We start from the raw sequence: 13955 nt of genomic DNA on the forward strand, positions 1-13955 counted from the left end.
AGATAAGTTTCCAGATTTTTCTTTCTTATCCAAGTCAAAAATATATATATATATCTACGCTTTCAATACTGTGAAGAAAGTGTTTATCTTGTCACACACACTATAAGTAAGATGATAAGTATATCCAAAGAACACTTTTGTGAAAATTTCAGAGCGGAGTTATGCTCCTGAAATACAAATTAATATACTTTTAAGGCTTTGTGCAGGTCTTTATTAGAGGTGCTAATAAATGTTGAAGGTGCTTTAAAAACTGAACTGTGGTGATGATCTCTGTAGTACCATTAAAATAATTTAAGTGCTTTGAAGCAACATGAAGACTGTCCCTTGTACCAAAAAGACAAAAAACTGTTAAAGAATACAATTAGGCAAGTGTGTTTTGTCTGCGACAGACTGGCGACCTGTCCAGGGTGAACCCCGCCTCCCGCCCGGAACGTAGCTGGAGATAGGCACCGGCAACCCTCCCGACCCCATTAGGGACAAGGGTGAACAGAAAATGGATGGATGGATGGATGGAAGTGTGTTTTGTCATTTAAACACATAAGTACTTCAAAGTTTGTGAAAGCTGACATCTTAACAATAAAATGAAAGAAACGTGTACCGAAGTGGCATCAAACCCTCTGTTAACTTTCATTTAGTATCTCAATGAAAATGCACGAAACTTCTATAAAATCCTCTCACAGACGCAGTCAGAAACATTTCACAATTACACAATAATAGACATTTTCAAATAAATACAATATGATTTGTACAAAACTTGTTGCTGTCGACCCTAAAGTTTATAGAAAGGTCAAAATGTACTATGAAACTCTAAAGCTCAAACGAAAAACAATTTTTTTCCTTCGCAGTGACTGTTTCCAACCTTTCAAATGTCAAGCCCACTAAAGAAGGTAGCCGTCTCAGTTTCATCAATTGACTCTTTTTCCGCTACAAACCCTTTCACAGGAACATCTAGTGAGAATGCACAGTGGAGGTGCCGCAAACTTGACAGAAGAAGGCCTAGAAATATGCCGTTTGATGCTTCAGTAAAATATGACAGTTATCTAGAAGCTTGAAAAACTAGCTGGTGCAGAGAAGCAATACAAATAATCTAACCTTCACATAATACAGTTAGTGAATGACTTTTATGCAAGTTATATGGCACTAGATTGATATCTTTTTTTTTCTTCTCTGTTGACCAGAATATGTTGCGATTATTTTTAACAACCCAGAGATTTTAAGGCCTACCAGTACCGATGTCTCACTCTGGTTGATTAATAACGTTCACATATGATAAGCTGTACCTAAGCTGTAAAGAAGATGTACACTCGATAAGGAAACTATGACAAGCAGTTTGCATTAAAGGCATCCTAAACAGCTGCTTCAAAGTGCTACTGTAAGACTCGACGCCGAGGCGGTCAGCTCAAAGACGGGACATTTCCCGACTGAGACCCAGCTCTCCCACGCTTTCGTAGTCAGGCTCTGGTTTGCCGTTCCCGGCTCCGTGATTGTCATCAAAGCTACTAGTCTTTGGGATGTGGACTGATTCGTAGCCGGGATCTGAGCTGTCCATTGGGGGCTCTTCGCCTGCCTGGGACTCATCAGGTTGAGCGTAGATGTCATGAACCGTGGCGTAGAGGTCGCTGGAGGACGAGTTCGGGACAATACCTTTGATCTCTGCGATGCTGCTGTAGTCATGCTCTTTGTCGTCCTCGCTAAAAGACTGGTTGCAGTTCGTCTTATTAACAGTAGAGTACAGTGGTGACTGAAACAAGGAAAAAAAGAAAAGGAACATTAAAGACATGACAATATGATACTTGATATGGGGTTCAAGACCCTGAGACAAGACAAGACTAAGGTTTAAGAAATATTTTCTAGACAAACTACTTTTTTTTTTCTTTCTTTTTTACAATACAAGTTTCAAAAATCATAAACTGTCCTTGAAAAGATCTGTAAATAAGTCCACATTTGACTAGTTCATATACAGTTGTTTTTAAGCTAATCTAATACTATGGTAGTCCTAAATGAAAAATCTCCAATTTTGTTTGTCTAGAAATAAAAATAGGGTTTAATGAATCAGAAACTGTGTTTTAAAACAAGGATCCCAACCTACCTGGGGTAAATTGATATGGTGCTGGAGAACTCTTTGAGACTTTGATCAATCTGAGTATTTCAGATTTTGAACTAGAGATGATCAAATGCTGTTCAGACCGATTTAATCATTAGCACTCCAGATGTTGGTGGATTACTATTCAAATATTTAGAGAGCGCTGCCGTCTTGAATCAGGAAATATGCAAGTTTGGGAATAAGAGAGTTGCACACACTTACTTCATTGTCTGATTGTGGGTGGTCTTCAAATTCCGGTGGAGGAGACAGGGAGTTTAACTGTGGAGAAATACAGAGAAACAGATTCAGACGTGGGAGCAAAGGTATGAAAGGAACAGCCACCCCAAAGAGTCATTTAGTAACATTTTAAGGGCTGTGCTCACTTCTGATAAGAAGGTGTTGGTCATTGCACCTCCTTGCCATTTTGTACTTTGGTAGCTTCAATTTTTTTGGAAGAACAAAAATGTTTTCATAATAGACTGTTGTAAAGCTAAAACTTGTGATACTGACTTTTGTTAAGACAAAAAAGTTTTCAGACTACTCTTCTGGAACATAAAAGGTTTGCATCCAACTTCTGTGGGGGTAAAAAAATGTTTTTGGTACAGATTATTTTCTTGATGCACCTAAATGTTTTCGGAACAAGGTTTTCATACCCAACTTTTGAAACATACCAGCTTTCCACAAGCAAAGGTTTTGCATTCGATAAGTAATAATCTCACACTGAGTGATTCATACTCACTATGAATCAATTTGTACACACATGAAAGTTTTGTACTTCTTTGATTTAAATAATCAATAATCTGTGGTTATGGTGCTACAGTATATATAAATTGATCTAGAGGAATCTTATTATTTTCTTCTTTAATTGAGTCAAATGCTTAACACACGGTTATGAAACGATTTGTTTACATGTACAAAATGAAAGTAGGTAGGGCTTTAATGTCAATGTCAACACAAAATAAGGAAATGACCTGCTGAAAGGGAGAATTGATCCACAACCTCCTTATAAAGGATTAAAAGTAGCCGATTGCAACACAAAAAGCCAACTAAGACATTCCCAACAACTTTGAAGGAACACAATTAAGGAAGAGTTGCACTTCTTATTGAGCTGTATTAATAAAACATGCTATCAAGATATTGACCACTTCTAAAAAATGCATACTCTGGTTAAAAAAATAAATAAATAAAAAAGCTGTATGAATGCCTTGGAACGCTCTGGAGCCGATCGATGGTGAAATTCTAAACTAACCCCTCTGGTGCGAGTCGAAAACATGTTCTGCATCTTCTGCGATACATTTGAAACTAATGTTGTATATAACCACCCATTCATTAAAAAAATTATTGAGTTAAAGTCAATAGGGAGTGACAGGGAGAGGGATGCTTTTTCTGCACGCCCTCTGTCCATTTTGTCTTATGATCGATGAGGTAGCCATTAATCAACAAAACCCATCAGACAAAGCACTTCAGGAGAACTAACAAGGATCTCGATACACCCACCGGCATTCCCTAAGTAGCTTCCATCATGCGGAAAGAAAATCAAAAACAGAGCTTTTTGTGTGGACACTTAAATTAGGTCCTTGGTTGGAGTTCCCAAGGTTAAAGCTGATGGATGCTGAGGTGCAGCCCTTTGTTTTTGTTATGTCCACCTCTTTGTTCGGACCACACTCCAACATACAGGATACAACCTGCACACAGAGTTCATCCATCAAACTGTCCAACCCAGCTGTATGTCTTAGTGTCTTCACGTGTGTTTCTTCCCTGGAGCGTGAAAATCAATATGACTACTTTATGGATACCTCGTATTTGGAGACATGATTACTTTTATAGATCCAACCTGAGCTCAACAACGCAGCAGACGCCTTGTCATTTCACTTTAATTAGCCAGCCAATTAGGCAGAATGCCCCCTGGGGTGATATATTTGTAGAAAAACAAGGATGCAGGTGACTCTTGGCCCAGTCAGTACAGCCTTGAAGTGTGTCTCAGAGTGAAATAGTCCTCAAAACCTTATGCTAATTAAAGTGGACATTTAATCTTGAAGTAAAATCTGGTTTGTATACAGACAAATGTATATATACATGCATATGTAGTAACTATAAAAGCACACAGAGAAGTTTGTCTTCCGTCAGCTCAAAATGAGACTAACACCTAACCCATAAATATTTTGACGTCCAACAATAAAATGTGGCGTGCTTGTGTGCGTTGAAGTGAGAGCAGATTAGGCGTATGCGTTGATGTTCCTTGCATGTAGGAGATTTAATAACATACAGGGCGTGCAGGAAAGGCTTTGCGGTAAGCTGATTACAACCACCTCGTGTGATGGACGGCCCAGGTGTCAGCATGTCAGTCATGAGCGATGTATTTGTTGACAGACGCACACATCAATCAGTTTGAGCGCATTAGGCTGAGCGTGTATGTGGTCACTCAGGAGGAAAGACCTACGAAATCTAAGGTAATACAGAAAGGATAAATTACATCTCGCAACAAATACGTTTTCTATGTTAGAATGACTCCGTTTCGCGACAGGTCTACAGCAGTGCTGAGTGATGAATAGATCACTGTTTTCCCGGACTGCATCCCAAATGTATAACCTGGCAGCCCACCAGCGGGGTCAAATTCATTTCCTGCCTCTCACATTACATGCCCACAGGCACCAAGCCTCTGCAAACATGTGCTGCTGTTGTATATGACAGTTCAATAAATGCTCACCTGTGCAGCTTTACAGAAACTGAAGCTGCTTGAGAGTGTTTTTTCCTGTTTGCACCAATCCTTACAGCAACAGTAAATATATATGGTATAGTGCATGCTGCACAGTTACTGGCACCTCTAGAAGAGATGCATAAAAAGGTTAAATTCATCTTTTTACTGTAGTAGCACACATTTCTTGAAGAGTCAAATAAAAAAGATCTACTTTGTTTATGTAAATTCATCTACTAGAGAAAAACAAAAGAATCTCATGTTATGAAATCTTAAAAAAGAAAAACAAATCACTTGTACAATAAAGCGAGGGCTCTTAGATCATTTGTATTCAGACAGTCTCTCTATATCATCCAGAATCCTCTCCTTTGCCCTCTTCTAATTGGCCTTTTTTTTTTTTATCCGTATCTGAATGAATTACCCAATAAATACACATTTCAGTTCAGCAGTAGATCCATGTATTCAATTACAAAGGCCCACAGCATCACAGATCATCCGCTGTACTTAACATCTGCAATGAGGTGATATGCAGAGGGGGAAAAAAATCATCTTTTGTTTCACGTTGGTGCCATCTGGATTGCAGATCAGAGCAGAATTTTTCCATCAAGCGTCTCAAACCGCTGGCTGGCAAATCGGCTGCATCTATCTGCTGTTACGGAGATGTTGCTGCATCTTTTCTAACTATTTATTGTACTGACTGATGGCAAACTTAAGCAAATTGCTCTTTACTTGCCATTTTCTTACAACAGTAATGAGGCATAACTTTAATATGTCCTTTTGTCTTTCCAACTTTGAAGAGAAATCAAGAAGTCCTGGCTTACTAAATGTTTCTAGTCACTCTTATCAACTAAAAAAATCTGACATGTATTTAAATATTGTTTTAATATTGATTTTAATTGTTGGGAGAGTCAATAAATGTAGAACCGATAATTTAGTAAAACAATTATTTCTAAACAGCACTGAATAAATGAACACAAATTAAAGGTTAGATTAAAAAATAAATAAATAAATTCAGAGCGAGATTACAATGCTGAATTAAAAACATACATTTATTTAAGGGCTTTTTGCTCATCTCTACCGTGCTGATAAATGAGGTTGGCACTGTGAGACAGCCTGTCTCTGTTCAACAAAGCAGCCACCTGATCAGAGGGCTTTTCTTAAGATATTTACATAAAGACGTTGCAGTGTTTTCACAGATGATTTGTGTGTGAGCATGTCTGTGTGTAAGAGGAGCCAGACAGATAAGGAGTTTCTATGGCCCAGATCATCCATCATGAAGTCTGGGTAACTGACAGCGACGGGGTCTGAGGAGCCGGTCACCAACACTCACAAAGACACAAGAATACCCGGTTCTGCCAAGACAAACGACAGTCAGCTCCTGGTCATACATGGGTGTAAACCACGGGGAGCGGTAAACATTCACTGTTAACCTTATATTAGCCCGAGGCGTCTATACAGCAGAATATATGTAAAAACACATGCCGTGCTATCTGAGTGTGAGATATTAGGGGGATGGGAGAAGCAAAACACATGTGGCTGTAGCCATTTGTTAGTGGTTGGATGAAAGATAATATTTTTAGTTATGTGTGTGTATGTGTGTACATGCTGTTGCCAGTATTTATGAGAATGGAAATATACAGAAGCTTGCTAGATCAGGGTTTATCACTGGTGAAGGAGAGGGATCATTTCCTGCCGTCTAATGATTAACACATGGACTTCCACACAATAATAAACAGACAAGTTGGAAAAAATATCTGTAAAACAAATTATATATATCATATAAAAAGCTTAAGATAATGTGGATAGATGATGCAGTCATTTAAGTGTTCTTTGAGCTCTAACCTAATGCAGACTTAATAGATTGAATGCCTTTTTTCTAATGACTTTAAGATATACGAGTCAGTTTGCATTCTTTTCACTGCTGAATACCTTTTAAAGTGAATTTAAAAGGTATTCTATATGCAGAATAGGTCAATAGCATTTAACCTATTTGATCAGTAGGTCAAATGCTGACCTACTGATCAACGGGAAAACTGGCCGACGACAATTTTTACTTAAAGATACATCAAAGAATAATAAACAATTTTTTCCACTCTGACAATAATATCCATTAGATTGAGAAAACAATAACAAACAAAGTTGCAAACAAATCACCAGCAACAAACTACTAAGCCGGATAAACACATATGAAAATCTTAGTAAATACATAATAAAAAAAGCTTACACAAATGGTTATAAAATGATTTTTTTGAACCACACTGGGCAATATCTTTGAGGAAAAACTGTGCTGCTACTGACAACAGAGAGGCCACATAGGCAGCTGGGGGCAACAGAGGGGGAGCTTTGACACATTTTAGATTTTCAGACGAGTAATTAAATTAGATGACAGACTGCCATATCACTGATTACTGTGATGTTTCCCACCTCTCAGCAGGAGTCGAGGGAATGGGGGAAAAAAAACACCTACAAACCAGGTCTAACAAACAAGCTGCAAAATATCACTGCATCAAACAGTACGAGTGAAACTACCTGTGTATACAGTATTGATTCTCTATGTAGGTTTAATGTGAACCTCAAACATGCTGTTATACATTTTTAACATGTTACAGAGGACTGTATTTCTCTTTCTCTCCACAACTTCAGAACATGGATGGATAGCAGAACAGCATATGGGGGATTTTTATTTTCAGCTGCTTCAACATTTACACTTAAAGAAAAAAAATAAATAAATTTGAAGAATAAATTCAAGGTAAAAGTCTTGAAAATTGAGGGAACACCAGGGGCATAAATCAAATGTTTTATAATTTCTATGGAGAATAACATATAGACTGCATGGACTGCGCACTCATCAAAATAGACTAGATATATAATATAGATATAGACAAGATTTTTTCGCCCCCAAAACAATGCTGGTGTAGGGTGGGTCTCTATTGTTTTTATAAGGCAAACCTTTATCAGAAATCACCCTGTCTTTTTTATGAAACTTATCCCAAGTTCATTCAGTTTATGGTTGCACAGCAATGGAGATTATCACTTTTGGTATCGATCTAGATGCAAATTATGTTTCATTTCCATCAGAAATGCATTATTTCTGATGCCATTATTTTGATGCCTTCTTGACAAAGTATTGTGGATTTTTTTTTTCAAAGGTTAGTTTCACAGCTAAAGCAGTAACAAATAAATGTAGCTTTTCTTTGCAAACTGGTGAACCACATCATTCGGTTAAACAGGGGGAAGGGAAAGAAATGTGAATAAAGATGAAAGCAAACACATTTAACTTCAGGGAAGAGTTTTTAAATTAGAAAAGTTGCCTCATCAAGCAGTTTTTCTGTGATGTTAATGTGATGTGTTGTTGACATGCCAAAGGCAGCTTCCTGAGAGCAGCTCTACTTTGCGCAGCTCCTGACACTACAGCAATGTTTATCGGTTTTCACCTCTTCAATCATTCCATCTCTTCACCGTCACATCTCCCTCTCTCATACCTCCCCCACTTTAGTGCCATTTTTTCCTTATCATCCCACCATCTTCACTACTATTCACTCGTTGCTACAGATGACTTCATCTGTATGCTGTTGCGTTTTCCTTCTTCACGTTTCTCGCTTTCTATCCTACCATCTCTCACCCTGAACCCTCGACTTTCTCCTTAATGCCTTCCAATCCTTTCGGTGCCTTTCTGAGTAAATCTCGCCATCACCATCTCTATTTCATCTATCTTCTCCTGCTTTTCTAACTCCAGCTGCTGATTTTAGTCTTCTCTTTGACATCATCAAAGTTCTTTGTTTCACTCTTTGTGGCACTGAAGATATAAGTTCACTGATGGTCATCTTGAAGGATACTGTTCTCAAAATAGTTGGAGTAATTTTTTTAAACTAAATGTGCAAAGGTATTCACATCCCTTGATTTATTTTTCATATTTTCTGAAAAGTGAATACCTTTGCTGCATAACTATACTGTCAAAAGAAATTTATATATGGGTTGCAAATACGGAATCTGAAAAAAATCGGCATACATTTGTGTTCAGGTCCTTTTCTATGGTAAATAATATCTACCCCAAACAATTGCTGTCAGAAGTCACACAAGTATAGAGGTCACCTTTAAAGGCTCCAAAACATTTGAGATTTATGTGTTGGTTTATCCGCCAGAAGGATTACAACCTTAAAATTCAGTCTGAGATTCAGTGGTTTGGATGAAATTATGGTGCAGTCTAAGGTTAGACATAAATTCAACCTTGAGTCTGTGGCTAGGTTTGAAAAAGACTGGTTACTGAAATTCTGACTGAACTTCAGGTAGTCTGTGAAAAATGGGCCAAATGAAACAAAAGGTGTTTAAAAAGCATTGAGGGGACTAAATACAAATGCACGCCACAGTTTTTCAGATTGATGTTTCCAAAAAAAACAATGAATCCCACAAAATTATAATCTTCATGTGTCATTCCATCATATAAAATCCTAAAGAAAATACATTGGAGCTTGTAATGCTTTCTAATTTGACCTAATATTTCAGGTGGTATTGATACTTTTGTAAAGCTCTGCTTAAAAAAGTGACATATTTCAGTTTTTACCTGTGAAATGTAAAATCATCTGTTGGTGTGCAACAAATTCCTCACCTCTCCATTGTCCAGCCCAGACCCTTCCACACCATTCATCACCGCTGGCTGGTTGTCGTTTTCGTCGAGAACCTTCTTCGGTACAGGCGGCGGCGGCTCCTCCTCTGGCTCCTCCGCAGGTTTGAGTGAGAGAATGGCGGCGTTATCGGAGAGCCTTTTGGCATCCATGTCAGCGCTGTGTCGGCTCTTCTTTCGCAGGTCAACAGACGCATACTCGACCCCTTCACTCAGCGGCACCCGCTCTGGGGTGCAGGGGCTGGGGTGGCCGTTGACGAGGGCGGGAGGTTGAGGTGGAGGTTCATCGGGGCTCGGCTGGACGGTACCGTTAGCAAGGCAAGGCTGCACTGAGGTGTCTTTGATCTCCTTGACAGTCTCATAGAGCGAGTCCTCAACGCTGACGTCGCGGGATGCCACCTCCATCTCCTTCACCACCTGGAAACCACAGAGGCAGATTTGTCACTTTGCTGTGTGAGTTACAAAGCAACACACATTCTTCTTAGCTTCTCATTGTAACATTATTTAATTCACCAGTACTGACAAGAACATTCAACATCAGACATTATAGAGACACAACGTAAAGTGACTTTAAATGCCGACCTCATAAGTGCTGTCTCCTGAGGCTGGGGGTCTGTCCTCCATGGGGGCACTGCCAGGAGGGAGGCTGGGAAGCTCTCGGTCCTGATGACACTTAGAGGACCTGAGCTCTGATTGGCTGGAGAGCAGTTCCTCGGACAACTGAGGGCTGGTGTCTTGTGTGTCTGAGAGGACTGTCGAAGAAAGAGACAGAGCCTACATTTTTGTTCTGTTGCATGCTGAATTTATTTCCATTTTCGGTCACATTACAACATATTTCAATCTACAGCAATCAGGTGTAACATTATGATCCTTAAAGTGTGTGGGCCCCCTTTTACTGACAAAACAGGACCCCCCACTGAACCACCAAAAGGTGAGCTATTCTGTTAAGATTTTAGCAGTCAATCCTTAAACAGGGGTGTCAAACTCATTTCCATTTTGGCCTCATAAACAGCTATGGTGGGCCGGATTTAACCCCGCTGGCATTGAGTTTGTCACATGTGCTTTAAGTACTGTAAGCTACTAATAACAATGTATCTCTGCTTTGTTCATTTCCCCAAACTCTGAGCAGTTTCCCTATCCCTGCTGGAGAAAAGCATTCTCACAGCAAGATGCATGTTTTAAAACCCTAAATTTTAGTCTAATTTGACCAAAGCACTTTTCACACATTTACTGTTGCCAACATGGCTTGTGGAAAATTCCAGCGGAAGATCATGTTGGCTTTCTTTCTATAATTCAACAAGCTTTGCTATTCCTCCAAAACTGCCAGATTTGTGTAGTGCACAACAGATTATCCTACCTCTGCTGTGGATCCCTGCAGCTCTGCCAGAGCTCTCTTTCCCTAGTCACTCAGTTAAGGTCAATGGTAATGTCTGGGTATGAGGTTTTGCCATTCTTTAGAGATATTAAAGAATCTCTACAGATTCTTTGAAGTGAAACAAAACACACTTTTTAGATGTTTAATTATACAAAAATTTCTAAGCATAGATCATTTTCCTTCTACCTGTAAGCTGTGATCTACTCTTTCTTGAATTTATTACATACTTTGTTGTGTGTTGCTTTAATGTGAGAAAATTGGAAAGGGTTTAAGACTTTGACAAGGTTCCATAGATGTACCACTAAGCAACAGCATCCAGAAGCTGAAGTGGAAACATGATGGCTAACAGCTCTGAGGCTATATGTCTCTGCTTACTTGTACCGCTGGTTAGAGGACCGTTGTGAGAGCTGCTGACTGCTGCGTCAGTCACTGGACTGTCTGCTGATTGGCTGACCATCTCCTTCTCCGACACCTGCACAACAAAGGATGAGATGTTTGTCACTGCAGAGAGAGCTCACCTCGCTGCTGAGCAAAAATCAATCTGGGCTCGTCCCCACTCGGACAAAATGGTTGATTTTCACACATCTGCGCAATGCAGAATAAAGAGAGGCAGATTTCTATAAAGATTCTCCAGCTTTCTGGATATTTCTCTCATATTTGCAGCACTAATTCATTTTTTCATGCTTCCCTGCCTCTTTATCTCCACTTCTCTGAGCTATTCTGGTCACACTACTTTAAGTTCATTATCTAAACATTATTCATGCCTAATTAAGCATCCGTTTTCCTTGATTACCAAGAAAAGACTTCTATAGATAGTTAACATTTTCTGTCTGCATAAAAAACAAAGGAAAATTCAAACTTAATCAGGCGTATTGCATGTATGGGACTTGCATTATGATAAATCATTGGCATCTGGCATGTTTTAAAATATACAGGACATAAAAAATCTCAGATGGACGCATTTTCTTTCATGTTTTTCTTTGATCTAAGATCGACTGTGTTAAGACAGCCACACTATGTCAAGAAGATTATAAAAGTTCATCCAAGAAGGGCAAGCCACACAAAAATCTGTTGCCTTGTTTTACCAAACTTCCTTCCACAAAAACCTCAGTGACACTGAGCAATATCTCTGAAACTGGCAAGTTGACAGTGTTGCACAAGAACGCTCCAGCAGCTGACATCCTGTTCTTGCACCTAAATATGAGCACCTTCCAGCAACAAGCCTGTAAAAATCAACATCTCTATTTAGCCCTCATGAAAAGTTTGCCTCCACCATTTCCAACTCCAAATAACAGTTGCAGATAAGTATACCAATCATCACAGGATGTGGCATGCAGTTTTTAAAACAGAGATGAGATTTGTTAACATGCAGTTTGCTCAAACTCTCTTGTTTCTGTAGTTCCTCCGTTAAAGAGTTCAGAAAATGTGAGAACATCACCAAAGGGCGTCAAGCTTGATGGTTCTTTGTTTAGGTTTATTGTTTTCATTCTGTGTGTGTGAAAGGAGGAGGGTGTAAAAGAAGCTCTACATCCCCATCTAGTGGACATACACTCTAACAGCTGCCGGTTTCAATGATGTAATGTTTTAACTGTTTTGTAACCCCAATATTTGTCATGTGGTCTTGCCATTGTTTGTCCTCTTAAGACAAAAAAACATGATGACATTTTTTAAACAATCATGTTTTCTGTTATATCGCTAATAAACGTCGTCTACAGTATTACGTAAAAAATGTCGCCATCATGTCAGGTTTTATTGGACCTCGTTGTAATGGTCTGTTTCATTTCTTGTGTCTAATAGAACCTACTGCAGACTAAATGAAAGAGAAATTGTCCTTAGTGCAGTAACAGAGAACCTACAAATATATTAAGAGCAAGAGGCATAAGAGGGATTCAATGCAGAGAGATTGCAGGTGACAGAGGAAAAGCACGTCATGCTCACAGACAAAGACCCCCATTTACCCTGCCAGGCTTTGACATGGTCCGTCATACAAATAGGCACCTCTTGTAACAATCTGGCAAGCTGGTAAATTATGTTTGTGCACAAGGTTGGGGTAAAGATATCAATCAAATACAAAAAGCACTCTGCTGGGTGTTCTCACTGCATGCGACAGACTGATGCAGACGATAAAGCCACTGAATGAGAGACAATAAGAGAGCGAGAGGACGTAGTTCAGGCTGTGAAAACTGGAGATTTGTCAGGTCCAATAGTGTTTTGATTACTGGGGTATGACTATTCATTAATTTGGTCATTAGTATGCAATACCTGATGTAGTGTTAAAGAGAACACCACTTAATTATTAGTAGAGAAACAATTGCCCAAGGTCACCTTAATAAATACTATACAATTCTTTTCAGTCTCACAGAATTGAGAGACTTTACAACAGTAAAGAAATCAATCTGGAATTGTCAGTGAAAGCCATGTTCTCTCTTCATACTGTAGAGATAGACATGATTATAGAAATGTTTCACAATAATTTTGCCTTTAACTTTGGTTTCATTTGTTTTTCTTCTTATTGAAAGTATATCTTATTGTGTTTGTCTTTAGTAGCATCTCTTTCTTGGAAAAAGATGAACTTGTGAAGTTATCACTACTATTATTTTCATGTTCCGATTTCTTTTTCCTCCCATTGAAAGTAATCTTTGACCATTGTTTACAAATTTAGCTGTGCTTCTTTTTGTGATGATAAAACTATCGTAACAATTAACCACGTCTTCTCTATTGTTGTTCATATTGAAAGTACGTTGGTTGAGTTTTCGGTATGTAGCTATGTCTCTCTCAAGGAAGAAGTCATTGGTTATGCTAGAACTACTTTTAATCATGCTTCCTCTCTTGATTTTTCCCACAGAAAGTATTCTTTGCCTTGCATTTGGCTGTGTTTTCCTCACTGAATGAAGCCCAGGCAAAGCAATCAATATTGTTAACTATTTCTCTTTCCATAGAAAAAACACCTGGTTCTTCATAGGGTCTGCTTCTGCTGGATGTTTTCTGGTGCCTTGAGACAGACTCACTGCAAAGACAACAATCAGCTGGACTTTCTCAGACAAATATTCTTTAATAATTTTATTTTTTTTTACCAGTTAGTTTTTTATATTCAACTAAATTTGACTTTGTTTTAATGAAGTTTGAATAGGACTGGGCTAATTATTTCCCAAGAATTAAGATTAACTTATTAACCAATGAG

At 38.7% G+C, this 13955-nt stretch overlaps 1 protein-coding gene across 3 annotated transcripts in view; it reads right to left on the reverse strand.

Annotated features, from left to right (window-relative positions):
• Window positions 1–527: 527 nt before the first annotated feature.
• The window catches only part of pag1 (phosphoprotein membrane anchor with glycosphingolipid microdomains 1), a 61154-nt gene continuing 47726 nt past the window's right edge, over window positions 528–13955 (reverse strand). For all 3 annotated transcript variants that reach the window (XM_028036325.1, XM_028036323.1, XM_028036324.1), the window contains 5 exons: window positions 11150–11246; window positions 9982–10151; window positions 9385–9816; window positions 2306–2362; window positions 528–1741 (listed from right to left, as the gene is read on the reverse strand). In XM_028036325.1, the coding sequence (XP_027892126.1) occupies window positions 1400–1741; window positions 2306–2362; window positions 9385–9816; window positions 9982–10151; window positions 11150–11246 (1098 nt within the window). In that variant the 3' untranslated portion in view covers window positions 528–1399. The remainder of the gene's footprint in view (window positions 1742–2305; window positions 2363–9384; window positions 9817–9981; window positions 10152–11149; window positions 11247–13955) is intronic.

This window comes from Xiphophorus couchianus, chromosome 13, assembly GCF_001444195.1.
Source record: "Xiphophorus couchianus chromosome 13, X_couchianus-1.0, whole genome shotgun sequence".
NCBI classification, from domain to species: Eukaryota; Metazoa; Chordata; class Actinopteri; order Cyprinodontiformes; family Poeciliidae; genus Xiphophorus; species Xiphophorus couchianus.